This window comes from Ochotona princeps, chromosome 15 (genome assembly GCF_030435755.1).
Source record: "Ochotona princeps isolate mOchPri1 chromosome 15, mOchPri1.hap1, whole genome shotgun sequence".
Taxonomy (NCBI): Eukaryota; Metazoa; Chordata; class Mammalia; order Lagomorpha; family Ochotonidae; genus Ochotona; species Ochotona princeps.
In genome coordinates, this window is record NC_080846.1 from 13,287,600 (window position 1) to 13,307,652 (window position 20,053).

At 45.6% G+C, this 20,053-nt stretch overlaps 1 protein-coding gene across 2 annotated transcripts in view; it reads right to left on the bottom strand.

Moving 5' to 3' along the window:
* STAB2 (stabilin 2) overlaps nt 1–20,053 on the bottom strand; it is a 133,268-nt gene that overhangs the window by 15,669 nt on the left and 97,546 nt on the right. For both annotated transcript variants that reach the window (XM_058673667.1, XM_004589784.4), the window contains exons 46-59: nt 18,165–18,284; nt 16,888–16,935; nt 15,965–16,048; nt 13,994–14,140; nt 13,087–13,227; nt 11,814–11,873; nt 10,075–10,251; nt 8,224–8,313; nt 5,781–5,927; nt 4,652–4,708; nt 2,980–3,109; nt 2,288–2,437; nt 1,248–1,352; nt 218–325 (exon numbers count right to left, since the gene is read on the bottom strand). In XM_058673667.1, coding sequence (XP_058529650.1) covers nt 218–325; nt 1,248–1,352; nt 2,288–2,437; nt 2,980–3,109; nt 4,652–4,708; nt 5,781–5,927; nt 8,224–8,313; nt 10,075–10,251; nt 11,814–11,873; nt 13,087–13,227; nt 13,994–14,140; nt 15,965–16,048; nt 16,888–16,935; nt 18,165–18,284 — 1,564 coding nt within the window. The remainder of the gene's footprint in view (nt 1–217; nt 326–1,247; nt 1,353–2,287; nt 2,438–2,979; nt 3,110–4,651; nt 4,709–5,780; nt 5,928–8,223; nt 8,314–10,074; nt 10,252–11,813; nt 11,874–13,086; nt 13,228–13,993; nt 14,141–15,964; nt 16,049–16,887; nt 16,936–18,164; nt 18,285–20,053) is intronic.

Genomic DNA, 20,053 nt, shown 5'->3' on the forward strand with positions numbered 1-20,053 from the left:
TTATAAAGTGCATTCTATTTTTGCAAACTAATTTTAAAGCCTCAATTTGGAAGGTGGTGGGCCAATCATGAGCTGACTCATGGAGGAAGGGGGGCCATGTTCATTGTTGAAGTGGCTCAGGCAGGGAGTTGAAGAGCCAGGCTGCAGCCGGGCTCTGACCACATCCTGCTCCTCTCCTGTGCCACATGCTCTTTCACACACATGGAAGGGGACTCACCTGTGCATGTCACACCATCACCTTCATAATTCAAGTTGCACTCGCACGTGTTGTTCTCCTTACAGGTGGCATGAGCTGAACAAGGAGGCGTACACACTGGGGGAAAAGCTGCAAAAAATGAAAAGAGGGGAGTGACAATCCTGCTGTACCCACTGTGGGTATGAGGTGTTTTTCTAAGACTCTCCGACCTGCCATTGTGTATCATAAGTACCCCATTTTGCCAGAGCATGGGCTAAGTTGCTAGAGTCCATCTCAGCCTGCAGATTCTGAGATGTTAGAATGACTCCTTAATATTAAGGATCACTCTGCAGTGTTACTCTGATCATCATGCAAATGTGCAGGCTTTAATGGCAACAAACTGTAAGCTTCCACCTTAAAAATGTGGCTACCATGGGTGAACTTGATAAGTCCTATGGCCCTAGGACATGGGGTCCCAGGTGGAGCTGGTCAAGTTGGAGGAGAAATCTCACAGCCAGGCTTGGGAGATGACTGGAGCTTTGGTGATTGGATGGGGCTACTCTGTGCATGGGCAGGGTGAGGCTCCTTCCAGGAGACAAGTGAGGGCTCCGAAAGTGTGGGCTATCTAAGCTGTTCATCTAGGAAGCGGCAGAGTCAAGCTCAAGGCAAGATCTCGAGGACACAAAAGGCTATGTTTGCTATGAAGTCACCAGCTTCCGTGTTAATCTCCATCTGGGCCCAAAGAGCCACTACAGTGAGCCATCTCCTTGCCTGGTCCTGCAGTTCTTGGCTTTGGGTGGGATCTTTTCTAAGTGTACAAGAAGATACGCTGCTTTCATGGGTTTGAGCTAAATCTTGCCTTTCTCTCCTTCAAGCTGCCACCTTCCTGTAGCCCAGAATCTGCATCTAAATCATTGTTTCCATGTAGAGATGGAAGCAGATGCTTTGTCATTCTTTTCCCAGGTAACCTTCAGAGCCGTGTCCACACCCTTGCAATGTAGTGTGTGTGTGCTCTTGGCGGGGTCTGCTATGTGGCTGAGTGTGGCCAGCGGCTGACCCTCCCATGACAAACCTGTCTGGGTGTTACAGAAGCGGCCTGTCCACCCTGCTTCACAGAGGCACTGCCCGGAGCCGCCAATTCCATCGTCGCACTGTCCGTGTTTGGAGCAGTTGCAGGCTGTAGAGCAGATCCAAGTGAGGTGTCACCAGTTACTGGGTACTGGGGTCCCATTGGCCAACTCTCTGACCACCTGTTCACCCTTCGGTTTGAACGGCTGGTACAGTAGGCAGGTGTGGCTATGTAAATGTAAACTAATTTCAAGTTCAGCCCCACTAGCACCCATTTTCAGTGTTTAATAGCCCCTGTGGCTAGTGGGTACCATTGCTGGACAGTGGAGTTACAAAACTTTCCAGCTAAGCACTAAGTATGATTGGCCTGCATGATCTGTCATGCCTGGCTGCTTCTCTGCTAGGTCTTTACACTCAAATACTCCCAGGGTGAGAGCTCTTCTACAACAGGGTCTGTTATTGACGCCTCCACCTACTCTTTTTTTTTTTATATCCTATATAACTACTTTCATTTGTTTAACTTTTTTGATAACTGGGATTTTGTCCCTAGGCCTATCTGTCTTCACAAACCACCACATCCCTGGCCCTTAGAACAATCACTGTGTTCTGGACAATACGTATCTCAGCTTCACACTGTGGTTTCTTCTGCTCCTTGGCGAGCATAACATGACCTACTCCAAAGGGTTGTTGGGAGGAATATATGGGATGATACATACACGTGTCATAAAGGAGACACTCACTAGATGTTAGCTAGGAATACTCATGAGGACTCAATGACATGTTGGTTCCATGACTGAACGAATGGCTGTTGTCCAGCTACAGCTTGCCTGTTAACCAGAGGGCACACAAAGCTCTTTCCATGGATAGGAACTTAGAATGCAACCAAGGAGGAGAAAGCAGATGGGGCAGATGGAGCAGATAGGGTGGGTGTGTGGCCAGAAGAAAGGGAAAAAGCTTCCAAATGGAGTGGGTGATGTGGGAAGGAAGACAGGGAATGTGCAGCCAACAAAACAGGCTGAAGCTTGAGGAGGCAGTGCTACATACGGTGACAGTCAGGTCCAAATCTCCCTGGCAAGCACAGTTCACATGCCGTCCCATTGAAGCCAATGTTGCATGCACACTGTCTGGTGGGTGAGTAGTGATCGACGCAGGTGCCCCGGTTGTTGCATGGGGTGTCTGGTCCTCCAGGGCAGGCTGGAAGAAAGGACAACACAGTGCCTTAGTCTCCTAGGCCCAGAGCAGCCCAGTGCCTTTGTCAGCACACTGTGGATTTTGACATTTGTTACCTTGGAGAGACCATGGCTCTGGGTATTGGTGCACCCTTAGGATAAACTCCTGGTCTCTGGAAGAGTTGCTCCATGTATCTGATAGGATTCTACCTTGGCAGGGGTCAGACTGGAATGTACACTGTATTTGGAGGTCAGGATTTGAGTCAATCTGGGCTGAGGAAGGAACCTGCTCTGATTTCCAGTTTTCTTAGCTCTGACTGACAACTGGCAGTGGGGATGACAGGACGGCTGACTGACCATACCCTTTGCTGTGGTGAGAATCCATAGACGCTCTGGGACAATTCTGGAAACCTGAACCAGTGAACACACCTGAGGGATGACAGCAATTTTTCTGAGTGGCCCTCACTTCAAGGAGGGAGACCGATTGCTCTGTCTGGGTATTGTTAGCAGCAGCATTGCTCCTGTCACCTTGGGACTTCCCACTCTGCACAGCAAGAGCACGCTCACCCTGACAGTCTGGCAGGAAGTAGCCTCTGCAGCACCTGCGGAGCCGGATCACCAGGGTGCACTGGTGCTTGCAGCCTTGCACGGTTCTCTTCAACTGCGGCAGCTGATACTCACACTTGTCCTTCGCTACCTAAAGGAAGAGCGGAGATGAATCCATCACTATCGCTCACGTGGACTTGGACTCTAGTCCAATCTCTCGTAGAAGATGCTGGTCCTGCTTAAGTGAGAAAACAGAACTCTCAAGGAGCCCAACCTTATTATATTTTGTGAAGGCAATTCTTTTTGGGCTGGGCATTTGGCATAGTAGTTAAGTCGTTGCCTGGCACACCTGCATCTCACTGTAGAACACTTGGGTTAAAGTTCTGGCTCTGCTTCTAAAATCCCAGCTTCCCACTAACATGCACTTTGGGAGGGAGCAGGTGATGACTCTAGAGCTTGAACCCCTGCCATTCACACTGGACTGAGATCCTGGGTCCTGGTTTCAGCCTGGCCCAGCCCCAAGTATTGCAGGCATTTGGGACATGAACCAGCAGATGGGAGATATCCTTCTCTCTCTGTCTCTTAAAGAAATAATAAAAATATAGAAGCCAATTCTTTCTTAGGAGAGTCGATAGGCTACTAGTGTTGAAGCAACTGGAAGGGGGAGAGGGCAGAATTAAAGTCCATGGGAGATTTTTTTTCTCAGTCTTACAGGGAAGAACTTTCTGAGATTCAGTGCTATTTACAAGTCATCTGGGTTGCTTGCGGAGGGATGGGATAGTTATCCTCAACCCTCAGCAAGGAGAGTGTGAGTTATAATTTGTATCACAGAAGTGTTTTTTAGTGCTTTTATTGGTAGAATAGCAAGGGCATCACTTTGTAATAATTTAGGAAATAATATTGAATAAGAATTTCCTATGTACCAGCCACCCACTTATATATAGCTATACTACTTTACTTTTCCTGAAAACTGCATGCTGGGCCAGGCTGAAGCCAGGAGCCTCTTCTGGATCTCTAAGATCTGTGCTGGGTCCTTGGGCCATCTTCTGCAGTTTTCCCAGGTGTATCGGCAGACAGTTGAGTGCAGAAGTGGAACGGTTGGAATACCAACTGCTGCCCCTGCGGGATGTCAGCCTGACAGGTAGTGGTTTAACCTGATATGGCATAATGCTAGTTTCTATTAGCTTCTTTAAAATGGCAAAATTAGTAGATGGCTATGACTTGCTAGAAGTTACTGGATTCCAGACTTCATTGGCTCATCCATTTCTCTACCTGACTGTCTGGGTTGGCTTTCATCCCAGCTTTTTGCTCATTACCAGCTGAGTGGTCCTGGGATTACGTATGTTCTCTGAGGCTCCTTTGCTCCTGTGTGAAGTGTACATAGGGATAGGGAGAATGACTAAAGGGTTCAGTGTAATACCTGGGATATGGCTAGCAGCTACCAAAATGTAATCACTATTTCTATAATTATATTTATCATTGGAGTTTCTACTAGGTTTACTTCTATAGTTTCTGGAAGATGAATAGTGGACTGATGGCTACCTGGGCTAAGAATATGTGTCTTCCACTCCACTGGCTTGGTTATCTGAGGAATGTCATAGATTTCATTTATACAACATGCCTGTAGACCCCCACAAATACAATGAAATATCCTTGGCTCTTCAAACATTATTTTTGTTTCATCCATAATTACCTTTGGTTTGCTCCATGATGGACATTTTGGGGTACTGAGGCAGCTCCCACAACCTCCCTGGTATACAGAAGAGAAACACTTAAAATCAAGAATCTTAGAAAACACAAGAAAATGTCTTTGGTTAATAATTAGTTAATAGTGGAGAACTTTAAAGATTTGCTGTGGACCTCGACACTTTGTATTAGTTTTCTGAAGGAACAAAGTGCTCCATTCAGCAGGACAGGGCCATGTGACTGAGAAATGTGAATGTCAGCATCTGTTCCGTTTGAAATTAGATGTGATCGTTTTGGTCAATAACTTGTACCCTTCAATTCTCAGTTTTATGATGCGTAAGATAGGGATGGCAATTTTTTTGCTGCTGCTTGATCTTCAGAAGATAAATGAGGACAATGATTAATTCAGCCAATGTATATGAATAGACTTTGGAACTTAAGAAGATCATAATCTTTAGCAGAAAGGACAGTCCCTTCCATCTCCTGCTCGGACTGGTTGGTCCCCTACACTTTTGGGTTCTTTATCGAATGTCTAAGAGATATCAGGGACTGCCATCCATTGATGGCAAACTTTGTTGTGTGAAGCCATTTCACCTCTCTAAGACTTAGTTTCCTGATCTATACTGAAGTGGATGACTCTTCCCATGATTGGATTTTTGTGGGGGTGGGGATGAGGGGTTAAGATGAGCACTGATCAAAGCAATTGGCTCAGAGGTGAGACACAGTAAATGGTACATGAATGACAAAACACCTGGAATAGCTTAGGTCCCAAATTCAGTCAATGTAATGAGAGCAATGTATGGGTAAATGAATAGAGATATTTAGGGCTGGGGCCTATAAAAAAGTTGAATCATATAAAGTTACTATTTCTGTGGTCTCAAATGTCAGGTATGGCAGTTTCATACGATTTAATCTGACAGAAGCTTAAAAAGTGTGTGTTGAATGAGTGGATGGATACGTGAAACAAATGGCAGAAAAACTATCACACAATTGATATCCAAGAACTGTGTTCTCAATGGTGAATAAGTAAATGGATGAGTGGGCAGACAGGTGGGCAAAAATATTCAAGGCCCACATAGGGAGACCACAGTGAGTTCACAGTGGATCACCAGGGTTGTTCTTTGGTTTGGACTTACTGAGAGAGTAAAAGTTTTGAAGGTGTCACAGCGGCCCCCCAAGGTGGAATCCATCAGCAGACAATCAATGCCATAGGCCACTCCCAGATCGAACAAGAGCTCGCGCTGCACAATTCTGCACATTTGACCATTCAGAAAGAGTTCACCCTGAGACAGAGAGAGAGAGAGAGAGAGAGAGAGAGAGAGAGAAAGCCAACAGGTTTTGTTAGACTTTCTCTTTTCCCAGACCATACAGAAAGTGGCCAGCACACACAAGACTCAAAGAACTAAAATGAAACAAAGCTCAAAAAGAAAGTTAGCCCATCTATTCATTCATCTTGATAAAAACAGCACATATTATATGCAGGTACTGTTCTGAGTGCCTTACCTATGTAAACTCTTTTCATCTCTACAACCCTGGGATGTAGTTACTATCATGAGCACCAATTTTCCCGGTAGGACACTAGGCAGTGCAAAGCTGAATAATGTGCCCAGTGTTACACAGCCAGTGAGTGGCAGCCTGGGGCCTGCACTCCTGGCCCTGCAGTGCGGTGTTGAGTGGGGCTGCAGTGGCCTTGTTGACACTCAGGAAAAACTTGCTGATGGGTTTGCTTCGTGTGCAGTAACCAAGTTTCCTCACTTGGCATCAAGTTTCTTTCCAGGCTATACAGCTAATGGACTTGAATTTTATAACAGTAATAATGCTCCCTGTTTCACATGTAGCAAGTGTTATCTAAGCTGAGCTCCGGATGTATTATCTCATTTAGTGCTTGAAAATAATCCTGGAATTTCCTTCCTTGAGATCATTCAGTGGGTAAATGGATTAGATTCTTCCCTCAAGATGTATCTTGCTTTTAGCAAGTTCTGTGGGAAGGCAAAAGCTAAGTCATAGCTTCCGTTGATGGGAGGGAGATAGTGTGACACTGTGGAAAGAACAACAGAAAACTGGCTAAAGCCTGATGGGTTTACTTATACGGGGTGTGACTGAATTTCTCTGAGGTCCAATTTCCCACCCCATTCCCCCAACTGGTAATATAGTTCATGATTCCTGATGTATAGGGCTGTTGTACAGATAAAACTAAATAACACACTGTGAAGTGCTTTGAAGGCTACCTTACCATGGAGAAAAAAAATAAGTACACCCTTGCATCCTGCTCAGTAGACATCCACTTTGTTTTATTCAGAGAATACAGGTGATTTTAAAGTGTGAGTGTGTTAGGATAGCTTTCCAGGAGCTGGGATGAAAGCATGCAAAGACTCTTCAAATTCAGTTTAAGTACAACACCTGGGGCCTGGCCTGATGGCTAGTGGCTAAATCCTTGCTTTGCAAGCACTGGCCTCCCATATAGGCACTGGTTCATGTCCTGGCTGCTCCACTTTCCATCCAGCTCCCTGCTTGTGGCCTAGGAGGGCTATGGAGGGTGGCCTAAAGCTTTGGGACTCTGCACCCACATGGGAGACACGGAAGAAGCTCCTGTTTTCAGTTCAGCTCAGCTCCGGCTGTTGCGGCCAGTTGGGGAGTGAACCAATGGACAGAAGATCTTTTTGTCTCACCTCTCCATAAATCTGATGTCTTTCCAATACAAACAAATAAATCTTTAAAAAAAAGCTGATGGGAAGTGGAAATAAGATACATTCACATATATGTGTATATACAACACCTGCCATTTCAAACACCACAGAAAGCAGAATGTGTGTGGGACTTATTGGAAAGCCCTCTGAAGTGAATTATTTCAACTGGGAAATAGATTCTTTTGGCCTTTCCTTTTGCTTAGGAAGTGGGCCTAGTGGTTGGCGATCCAGCACCCATGCCGGACCCTGAGGTGAGAGTGCAGCCTTAATCACGCGCTGCAAAGCAGAAAGAGGACGTCCCACTCTGGGCAGTCTCACCAGGTTTGGATTGGCTGCTTCTGCATTTCTTCCATGTGAGAATAAACCCTCACCTACTTAAGCCATTGTCATTTTGGCTTTCCTGTTTTAGGCTGTGGAACTAATCCTATCAAACCCATTCATCACATGAAATCATAGGAAGGGAGATTGTTCAGGCACCAACCAGAAAAGGTGAGCATCACAGACCCCTCTGCTGACCTGGGCAGGTGGAGCCCAGGTGGCTGTGATTGACATGAGAGGGCTGCAGGTAGGCTCCAGTGGGGCTGGAAAGGGGGGAAATGGAAGCACAGTGCACTGTCCTGCTTCCTGAAATCTCTCACACTGGTAAATAAATGCTCCAAAGTGGGGGAGCAGGACAATCAGGGGGAGCCTCTTCCTATCAAGGTAAGGGTGTTTCCTTCCACCTGCTGGGACAGCAGGTACTGGTCAGGATTCATGCAGGTTTCCATGTCCACTCTGTATTCTCAGGAAAAAATGCCTCTGAAGGCACTGAGAGGAAGTGAGTTTGTGGTCAACGGGGGTGGAACATGATGGGCGGTGGCTGGGGAAGGGCCTCACATGGGAAAACACTCACAATGTTACCGTCACCTCCACACGTCACACTCAGCTTGGAACCTTGCAGGGTCATCCAGGCTGCAGCACTGGGCAGATCCACAGTTGAAACCTGCAGGAGGAACAGTGAAGTGTGAGTGCTGCACAGCAGGGCCCGACAAGGGTGTGATGGTGCTCTGTCCATAAGCCGAAGTCGGATGAAAATTCTCCTGTGGGTTGTGAGCACTTCAGCTTTAAAGGGACTGAAGATGTGATCAAGAGGCAGCAGGTAGGCACCAGGTTGGGTTTCACTCATACCTCCCTTTCTCCTGCTGTGCATGGGCCTCCCCGGGAGATACTGTGTATGTGTCTGAAACCAATGGGAGGAAGGGTAAGTGAAGCTGGAGTGTGGCCTGGGGTGCTGTTATGGGCTAGATTGTGTTCTGCAAATTGGGTGGGAGCCTTGTCCTTTAGTTCCCTCTGAATGTGACTGGATTTAGAAATATGTTCATTGCAGGTGTAACAAGGTACAATGAGGGAATGCTGGAGTAGGATGGGGCTCTTGATGCAAGAGGAATGCAGGAAAAAAAGACTACCACATGATGACTGAGACACACAGGGAGAAGATAGCCATGTGACGACAAGGGTGGGCAGTGGGAGAGTTCAGCTCCCAAGCTCAGAGCAGCAGATATGAGTGCCAGCAATCACCAGAAGGCATAACCTGGCATCTCTGACATCCAGAATTGTGAGAGGACTGATTCTGGTGTTTTAAGCCCCCATTTGTTACAATGTCTTCCAGCATCCCTGGGAACCTGATCTAGGTGCCTTGAGAGAGCCCAAGGGAGGGCATCTGGCATTGTGGAGTATACAGACTCACATGCAGAGGGAGACATGATCCTAGACTGAGGACAGGCATGGCTGCCATGCACCTGCCAGCCTCTTGCTTTTCTTGTGTGGATTGGGTCGGGGCTTACAGCTCATAGCGTCGGGATTAACCAGTCATTTGTCTAGACATTCTGGAAATCAGGAGAGAACGCATCCATCTGGAAAATCCTGGGACCCGTCATTAGCAACTATTCTGCTGTGTGAACTAGGAGATAGCAAGAACTGGCCTGCAGTCCCAAAGGGGAGGATGCCCTCAGGTACTGGCAGGTGCAAGAAACGCAGTATAGCATGGTATGCTACAACAGTCAACTAACTGTGGTCAGTCTAAAGAGGATGTGGTGGAGAGGGGATGATGAGATCCTTATCTCATTGTGGGGACAAGGACACCCTGAGAGGCTCTAGGTTGCTGTTTCTGGATTTCGGAAACATTATTTTCTGGGTCATTCTGCACTCAGTATTTTGCATTTAAACGAAATACAGGCACCTTCCTTACTCCTGGGAGCAATGGTCTAAGATCCCCCATGGGTGTCTGAAACTCCAGAGAACTCTCAACCCTTACACACTATGTTTTTGCTACCCATACATACTTATGATAAAGTTCAATTTATCCTTTAGGCACAGTAGGAGCTTAGTGATAGCTATTAGTAAACTAGAACAATGATAAGAATATAAAAAAAGTACCAGCATCACTGCTTTTGTGCTGTAGCACCATTGCTAAGTAAAACAAGGTCACTTAAAGACAAGTATTGAGGTGACACATTACCAAGACAGCCAAGTGACTGATGTGTGGATAGCATATACAGCTGAGATCTGCTGGACAAAGGAATGGCACATGTCCATGGTATGAGATGCTCCTCATGCTACTCTGAATGGTTGTAGTTTAAAACTGATGTGCTTCTGTAATTTTCCCTTAAATTTTTGTGGACCACAGTTGACCTCAGGTGAGACCAAGAAAAATGAAATCATAGCTGCGGTGGGTGGTGGGGAGGGGGGAGGTCTACTTCAGTACCTTGGAATCTCGGATCACGTGGAAGCTCAAATACTCCTTCAGCCTGTCCTTGTTGTCTTGTCTGAACAAGAAATCCTGTTGCTCAGCAGGCAGAGCTTGGAGGGCTTTGTCCGTGGGCCAGAAGACAGTGACTGGGGTATGAATAGGGTCCAAGATGACCCTCAGCAAGCCAGAGTCCTGCAACAGGAGGAGGATTCAGCTCCTGGAAGGGTGTAAGCATCAGTGAGCTCTGCCTTGGGGTGGAGACTCTGTGGAGTCCCCTCCTTGCCCTGCTCATGGCTTTTCAGGACTCCAGACGGTTCAAGGGTGACACAGGTGGAAACTGGAGGCCCATCATGCTATGGCCACTCCAACCTACATTTCCTTAGAAAGCGAAAAACAGATCTGGGGCTTGATACTAGGAAAGTAAATTCTTACTCATTCTCTTTCTTGCTCTCTCTCTCTTTCACTCACTCACTCATTGTCTCTCTACTACTACTACTACTACTACTCAAATATTTTAAATTCTGGAAGATTAATTTGGTATTTTCCTAAAATCTCTGCAATCCTGAGTTAATCCTATATATTTGTATTTATATATACTCCAGATCATTATACTCCAAAAAGGAAACGACAAGATGGGTAGGAAGGATTTCTTGTGACAGCCTCAGTGACCCGGATGGTGCATACATGCCTTTCTCTCTCTCTCTCTCTTTTTTTTTCCAACACTCCTATGAAGGAGGTTTTATTACCCTTGTAGGGTGACTCAAAGGGGTTTGCCAAGTTGCTCCATAACCCATGATTCAACCAGTCTGATGCCCAGGTGTGGGTTAGTTTTGGGATGGTAGGTGAGCAAAGTTTACTGATTCTGACATCTATGGAGATTCTCATCGTGCATGCCTTAAAATGCATTTCTACAAGGTTCCCCAGAGAGAATGAGATTCAGGACCTTTTAAGAATTTCTGGCCCAATATGGTGCTATACAGACATGCTCCAGGGGTAGCAGGGCAATTTGAAGGGTTCAGGGAGTGTTCCCGGGATGGGGAGGGACAGCCCCAGAGGGCCTAACTTCCTCCTCCACTCTACTTCTCCCTGCAGCCTCTCATTTCCTGGGGAGAGTCTCTGAAGTTGGAAACATATGATTTCTAATCCAATTTCTACCTCCCTTTAAGGTAAGCATTCTCAAGCTCTCTAGTTCCATGTCCCCATCTCTGTAATGGAGTTGATGATCTCAGATGTGCAGTACCTGGTACAGGGATTGCTGATTTAAACTTCAGCCTCAAATACCTCAATTTCTACATCAGCCAGTATGTACTATAGGGTTGAAAAGCCATGCAATGTTTGAGAATGGAGTGGCAGAGAATGACTTTGTTTTCTAGAAAACTGATGCCAAAACAACTTGCTAAGGGAAAACCAACCAACCAACCAACCAACCAACCAGCTAGCCAGCTCTAAGACAACAACCAAACCAAACCAAGCCCAAACCCAAAGCTTCCTTAGCATGCTATTCTATTTATTTATTTAATTTATTTAAAAGAGAGACTAAGCTCATTTTCCCCAAAAGTTTTGTTTTGGGAATTTTCTTTTTAAAAACTGTTTTATTTTTAATATTTTCCTTTTTTATTAATTATTTTGCATTATGTGACAGTTTCATAGGCTCTGGGAATCCCCCCACCCCTCCCCATGCCCCTCCCCCCTGGTGGATTCCTCCACCTTGAGAGCATGCTATTCTCTAAGTTAATGTTACCCTGGGTCTTTACCTGTAACAAGTTGCTGAATTTGATGTAGCCATGCTTTATTGCCACTGCTGTCATATTTTGCTGCAAAGATGAGAAGAATGGCATGAAAGCTTTCCTCGTCCAGTTCACAAAGCAGTTTAACAAAAGCTGAATGCAGCAAGGTAACTGCAGATACGGCAGACTAGCTCATCAGCACTCCCTTCAACTCTGCCCATGCGCTTCTGCATTACAGAAGCCAGAAGGCTGGGTTCTACATTTTTGCAGAGTCCCTTGCAGCTAGAGCACCATAGGTGATATAGGGACCACCAAGCAGAAGCATTTATGCTAGATTTGGTGGTGGGAAGAAGCAGCATGATGTGGTAGGGACTGCCAGCAGACTGGCAAGCACAATGGCAGAAACCTCTGCTGTCCAGTTCTCCAGTGCCCTGGATGGTGAGGTTGCAGACAAGTGGCAGGGGCACAGCAGTTACGGGCAGAGCAGCCCCTCAGTGGGGCTGGGTGTCCTCTCCTTGCAGGTATTCCTGGGCTATGTGGTTTTCGACTGTGTAACACTCTGAATTGGGCTCTGGCCTTCCAAATAACTTGATGATGCGCTTGCTAGCTTAAGAACTCCTTTTTGAGTAAGCTAGAGTAGATTGTGACATCTGCAATGTTGGATGTTGGCTAACGTCAACGCTAGCAAGTCGAAATAAACCTTAAAATGGTCTTTTCTGTCTGTTGAGGAGCCTCACTCTAGGTTTAGTTCAAGAGTTCTCTCATCTATTATTACTGTATCTATTTACCATTCTACTTCATTATAATCTGTGTATCTATCAATCACACCATCAGTCAAATCTGTCATAACATTTAACTAGATTCCAAGTCTTTGCAAGACTGCTTTGTCTTTGAAGACACTCAAGAAAAACACATAAAATCTATTTATTGGTTTAAAATAAATCTGGTCATTAAGCTGCCCATCTGCCATCAGAATACTCAGGTTTGACTCCTGCCTCAGATCCTGATTGCAGCTTCTTGCAGTGCAGACCCTGGAAGGCAGCAGGTGATCACTCGAGGTCAGGTGCCTGCTACTCACATTGGAGACTTGGATCCTGCCCAGGCCCCAGCCCCGTGCCCTCTGCTGCATCCATGTGGGGACTGAAGCAGCAGATGGGAAGTCTGTGTCTCCCCAGCTCTCTGATTCCCACAGCGGAAGCAGCAAAATGAACATTTCTCAAGATGCCACTGACGTTCAGAACCGAGCGGCTAGCATCTCGGGATGCCTCCGGGCCAAGAGCATGTCAGAAGCTTCACCTACCAGGATGTGTCCTGAGGCGTCTCTGGGGGTGACGAGCAGGTTTTGGGGACTCAGTAGCTTGTCTATGATATGGATGATTCCATTAGTACTGATGAAGTCGCTGGCTATGACCTTTGCCCTTTTATTTAAATACACGGCACCCTGTAATTAACCAGGAAATTGAGAGTGAAAATGAGCACAAAGAGAAGCAGGCACAGGACTGCTTTTCCCCAGAAGCTTCACCCACACATCAAATCATCAGGGGGAACAATTCTAAAAGATTTGGGTTACCTGAATACATTTTTGTGTGAGTTTAAAGAGAAAACTGTGACAAGAATGCAGTTTTCATATGCAGAAGTTAACAGCAAATAATAGATCACTTACCAAAACAGTCATTTCAACATGATTCTCAAATGTCAAATACACTAGCTGCTTTAATACGCAGGCTCCACATCCTTGTCCCCAGTCCCCTTTCCCTTTGCATGAGTTTTGCAGTCACCCTTTGTTTCTCTGTCGTCAGGGAGGGGGACAGGCCATCCAGGTCAGGTGGCTTTGGTTGGAAGCTTTCATCCCTCTCCAGTTTCTGACCAGTGCTCCCAATGCAGTTCTACTCCCTGTAGTCTGGAACTTCCCTGCCTTTGCTTGGAATTCTAGTTTGAGTATTTCCTTGCAGTGTGACCTTGGGTAAGCTACTTAACCTTTCTGAACTCAGTTCCCTAATTTTGGGGATGATAATAGTACTATCTACAATATAGGATTATTTTGAGGGCTAAGTGAGTTAGTACCCATCAAATACTTAATTCATGTATTCCAACACATAAAAGCATTCCATAATTTTTTTTTATTAAAATTGCTGGCAATTCATTCAAAGAACAGGAAAGAGAGAATCTAAGAAAAATAGCTGCCTTCTGGAGGTGGTGTGCCTTACCTGAGAGATGGAGACAACAATTGGCTCTCCTTGGAGGGAAGTGACATTTGGAGTCTGTTTCAGGCTTTCCAGAGGCAACTGGTGGCAGGCAACCATGTGGTAACGAAGAACTTGGGGCATCAGGCCCTGCTGGTGCCAATCTCTAATCTGAAAAAGTAGGGTTGAGTTTACAGCCAGAGGCAGGAGCCTTTTGCTAGAATCTTCTCTCTGGCTCTCTCTTCCTGTATACCCTGCCCTACCCTTCCGTCCTCTTGTAGAATCTGGCATGTTGGGCTGGTTTGTGGTCAGAGTGAGAGGGTCAAGGCTGTACAGGAAGTGACCCTGGTTTCTTCCCTGCCTTTTCTGGTAGAGTGTCAGAGTTGGAAGGGCATGATAGCCCCTCTGGTCCGGCAGTTCACAGCACTGATTACAGGCCTGGAACCCTGTGAGCTGCTCCTCCAAAACACATTTTCTTGTGAAATATTTTGGAAAACCCAACAGGGTTACAGCCTATGCTTGGCAATAATGGGGTCAGATGTAAAGCTTTGGTATTGGAAGACATTCCATGCAGCTCTATCCAGAAATCAAAAATTCACAACATTGGGGTGGGCATTTGGTGGACACTGTTTGTGATGCCCATATCCACTGGGGAGTGCCTGCTTTCAAGTTCCGGCTCCACTCCAGACCCCAGCTTTCTGCCAATGTCCACTCTGGATCACGTCAGTGAAGTGTCAAGTAGCTGGGTTCCTGGGACCCATATGGCAGACCTGGATCGAGTCCTGACTGCTAACTTTTGTCTGGCCCATCCCTCCATGATGTGGGCATGTGGAGTGACCAACAGGTGGGAGCACTCTACTTGTTTATCTTCTTCTCTCTGCCCTTCAAATGTATTTAAAACAGAAACAATATGAACTATAACATGGGCACAACAAAAAGCCCACAAAATTCTCATTGTTTCAAGATAACTTTCTTGATGCTTGAAAAGCAAGTTATCAAATATCAAATTCTTTTGTTTGAAGACTATTTATCTTAAGGTCAGAATTATGCGGTAAGGGTAGAGTGAGAAAACAACAGGAGGCAGAGTAAGATCAATCTATTGATCAGTCGATCTGTCAATCATCCATCTGCTGGTTTGCTCCCCAAGATGGTTGGGCCAGACTGAAGCCAGGAGCCTGGAGCTCCATCTGGGTCTCCCATGTGGGTGACTGGGGTTCAAGAACTCAGGCTGCTCTGCAAGGTGCATTAACAGGAAGGCAAATTAGAAGTGGAACAACTACAGTTTGAACCATATAATATATGGTTATATTACCCATGCCACAATATCAGGCCCAGTCAAATTCTTCAAAATGATTTTTGTGCCTGTACTTTACTGGTATCCAAAATATCTATATACAGAAGCAGTATGGGCAGTGGATTAAAAAAAAAAGTCATGCCCCTGCCTGCATGTCACATGATCTTTGCAAAGTGACTTCCTTCAATGTCCTCAACTATGAAACAAGAACAATTAGCAGTGCTTAGTTCTGTGTGGACCACTTGTGTTAGTATAGGCCAGGCACCTAGAACAGACCCTCAACACCTGCTGGCTACCAAGATTACTCATGGGCAACCCAGACTGAAGAACCCTAGTGAGGAATAGGGTAATAAAGATTCTGAGAAGTCCTGCAAGAAAAGGAACTATTTAAGTGCCCTTAACCCAGCCTCTCCCCCACTCTACTATTTATTTATTATTGTTATTATTATTTTGCTAATCTCTGGGAGGTTTGGATCACTGTGAGGATGGTTCACTTCTGCCAACCTTCTGTGCTGTCCAGGAATGTCCTTTAGAGCGTGTTCCCTAACAGAGCTCCCTGTTTACTCTCTACTAATGCGGGCTGGCTGCACCTGATCATAAATGCCCTGCCCCGAGTGCCCACATTGTCAAGTTCAGCTTGAGATTCCCGAACTATGTTCTTGCCCCAGACCTCCTTCTCTTGCCCATTGCTTCATGCTTACCCTCAGGTCCTCATTAAAGGCAGCAGATGAAGGTGCAAAAACAGTGAAGGGACCCGGTCCAGCCAGTTCCCGCATGGAGTGCTCCTGCGGGAAAGAAGGTGGGACCATGGACCTTGCTTACCATAAATGCACTGTTAATGTGGGCAGTGCTCAGGTGCATGCCAGCAAGGCGACAGGGGTGAAGTGGCTGAGAAGATACATATTTTAGTCCTGGATGCCAATAGAACCTGGATTCTCTGGTGTTGAAGTCTTTTTTTTTTTTTAATTAGAAAAGTTACATATGCCATTACATTCAAGATTTTAAAGATATCCATGCAGCTTATTGAAGACAATAAAAACTCCATTATCCTGGCACCTTGAAGCAACTGTTGTTATTTGCCAGTGGCTCTTCCACATACCAATATTTCACATGATTCACATAATCACACAAAGTGCCAAGATTTTCTTACCTTATTAGGGTCATCTTCCTGGGATTCTAACACTGTGTAGAAACTAGGTTATCTATATTTTCTTCTAGTTTTCCATGACTCTCCTAGTTTCTAGGCATTTTATTCTTCAGTGTAGTATATCTGAATTCAGATATGCAGCCTAATTGTGCAGAAAGAACAACTCCACATTTTTGGATCTAAGTTATCATCAGTTTTTCTCACTGGTTTGTTGGGAGTTTTTTCATATACTATATATATTTTCTAATTTCTTTAAAGAACCATAATTAGACGTATTTACAGGCTACAGAGTAACTTTTCACTTTATGTATACAATGCGTGGCAAGCTGGGAGCTCCTCCTTTCTAATTGTTTAAGCCTATTCCACAATTCTGAGGTCCTAGACTTTGTTCCCCCCTCCTCAACTCTGAAGGCTACAGGTTATCCTGGATCTAGCTTGAAAGTCGGCCTCTAGGCTAGCGTTATCTGTGGCTCTTACCTGTAGCTGGAAGAAAAACTGTGACGTTTTTGGGTCCCTGGGAAGTTCCTATAAAGAAAGAGAAAGTTCATTGCTCAACGCCTGTGGATTGTATACAGGAATAACACACAGTTATCACTGGATGATTTTTCTAGGTTACAGGTATCCTCTCAGTGGAAAACTGCTCCTATGGGTCTTCTTTGAGCTTCACCTATAGGCTTGCCACTGATGTGCAGGAGAATGAGGTGCATACATTTGAGAGTTCCAAAACCTTTCTGCGCTCTCCATTCGATTCACCAAAGAAAGCCTCAAGCTGAGTTTTAGGAGCCTTTTAAATGCTGGACAAATATTAAGAAAACGTTGAAATATTTAAAAATATAAGTTGTAGGTTTATGGAAGATTTGGTTTGCTCTAGGATTACTTTAAACCAAATAACCAAATTTTGGCTTAATAATGAACCTGAAAGAGCCTGGCATGATGGCTCAGATGCACTAATCCTCTTCCTGTAAGTGCTGGCATCCTGTATGGGCACTGGTTCCTGTCCCAGCTGCTCCACTTCCCATCAAGCTCTCTGCTTGTGGCCTGGGAAAGGAGAAGAGGATGGCCCAAAGACTTGGGATCCTGCACCTGCATGGGAGACCTGGAGAAGCGTCCTGCCTCCTGTTGTCAGAGCAGCTTGGCTTAACTTCGACTGTTGTGGTCATCTGGGGGAGTGAGTCAGTAGATGGAAGATCTGTATTTCCTTCACTCTATAAGTTTGCCTTTCCAATAAAAATCTTAAAAAAAAATGAACCTGAAGGTATTTACTACCTTGTTCTCCATATCCATTGCAGGTATCTGAGTGATATATGCATGCACACACACTCATATGAACATCAGTCCACAGCATGGTACAACTTTTACTGTGTATTCTGTGTCCTTTTGAACACATGATCACATTTAATGCTTATAATAAATTGATAGCCTCAGTTTCATTGTTTTCTTTCAGAGATATGAAACATGAGGCACACAGAGTTAATATAATAGGCCCCAAGTCACAATGCACTGCCTGGCAGAAATGAATTCAATCGCAGAGGTCCTGGCTCCAGCACTTTCCATCAATCTTTATCATTCCATCACAGGTCAAATGGATTCCCGTGAGCAGACACGATTTTTTTCCGTTGCTAGTTTTTGTAGAAACAGTCACTTACAGGTTAACAGAGCTCTGCAGTGAACACCTTGAACCTCCCTGAGTGACCTCAATCCTCACCTCAGAGGGGGAAGCAGAGCTTTCTTTGTGGAGACACATCTTGTCTTACCTGATAGATATTGCCACGGCAGGTAAATCCATCGCCTGTGTAATTTATCTTGCAAGTGCAAGTCCTTTTGTCTTTTCCGGTCTGATTGCAGATCGCAAATTCACTACAGCCTCCATTTTTCTGGTAAAAGTTTCAGGGCATCAGAGACCAGAGTAGTTAATTGGTCAAGCAAGTTTGTGTTGAGATGTATTTTTGGTCCTACTCTCTAGCTCCAACTAGCTTGCATTATTTGCTGTGTTCTGAAACGTGTCTTCCAACTCTCTATGGTTTTAAGAGCCATCTTAATCTCCGTAGCCTTGGGTTCCAGCATGACAGGTCCTTTGAGTAGACCTTGGCCATAAGGGCTTTGGTAGATGACAGGCTGGAAATCTCTGCATGCTGGAGTGAGCAGGAATGGGGTCTCAAAGCGGGAGATTTAAATTTGTCTTGAAGCATAGTGAGGACTTGGGCGGGTGACTGGGATTGGAGGGATGTTCTGAAGAGCCGGCATGCAAGCATGGAGGGTTTGAGGGTGGATCTATTAGTAATTAAAACAAAAGTTTATATTTATGGAAATATCAAAGAACTCTGCTTTATAAACATCAGCTCTTTCAATCCTTACAATACTTGCTTGAATGGGGCATTATTATCTTGGTTCACAATGGATGTGGACTAAGGCACAGCGAGGCCAAGCTGTTTGACCGTCTCAGTCAGTGGAGCCTGGTCTCCAATCCAGGCCTAACCCTTAACCTCAGCGGGCTTTCAGAAAGGCAGTGAGAGGAAGGCAGAAGCCAGGGACCAGCATCCCAGGGGTCTCAATCACCAGGCTAGTGGATTGTGTTTTGTTCATGTTTCAAAGAGTTTTTGGAATTCTTATCACTTACAAATTGGAAGAATATTACAATTCATGAAAACACCCATCTCTGTCAACATTGGCATCACTCCAGGCACCCGTCAGTTGGAGCTACGTGGACTTTGCCCACTAGCAACAGTCTTTTGGTTGGACCTTCCTGGTTGCTCTTGTGCCTGATCTCTCCCAGCCTGCCATTCTCCAGCTTTGAGACAGAGAGCTGATTCCTAAGGGAATGTATTGCTGTGAGGGGAGCTCAAAGTCTGCTGGGGTCTCCCACCTCAGCCACACCAACAGTCTTTGGGCCAACACAAGGTGGATATTTTTAAGAAAGCAGAAAAGGCCAATGGGAGGACTGCTGTCAGTGCCATCCTAGTCAGAATGCTCTCAAGAGCCGCTCCCAGGCCCTGGCTGCCTCTGTTTTCCTTGGCATCCCCCTCACAGTTCTCATGCAATGTTTCTTTGTATAGAAGCGCTTGCCAGATGAACATGAGGAATCAATTAGGAGGATCTGGCTTGGAGAAGAAGAAAAGTGGCTTGCTGCCCCGCCTTGCAGGACTCAGGGCTGGGAGCGCCTCGTGGCTACCTGGTTTGATAGCCCATATCTTGCTCTGTTGCTTTGCCTAAATCCCTTGAGTTACGAAAAGTCCATTCCTCCCCCCCACCCTCTGCCTATCTCTGAACAGTTCCTAATGTTCTGTTGTGCGTTGGGAGAAAATACTTTTTCTTGCAATGTCAGTTGCCTAGTCCAGCTCCTGCCTCCCCTTGGGCTTACATAGAACGCAAGCCATCCTTATGTCCTTGAAATGCTGGTCGTGGCCTCCATCTCCCACCCCTGTGCCTCTTTAATGAGCAAGAGAATTGGGAGAGTTGATGATATGTGTATGGATGATGTGTGCCCTTTGATAAGAACTGGCAAGATGGGGCTAGGTAAGTGGATGGACTTAGTTCAGAGTGCTGTGGCTGAACTGAGAAAGTGTGTTTGATGTGCTACTGTATAGGTCATGAAATTCACACCCCTGGGTCCTGAAGTTTCTCCTCCCAGCTTTTCATGGATGTA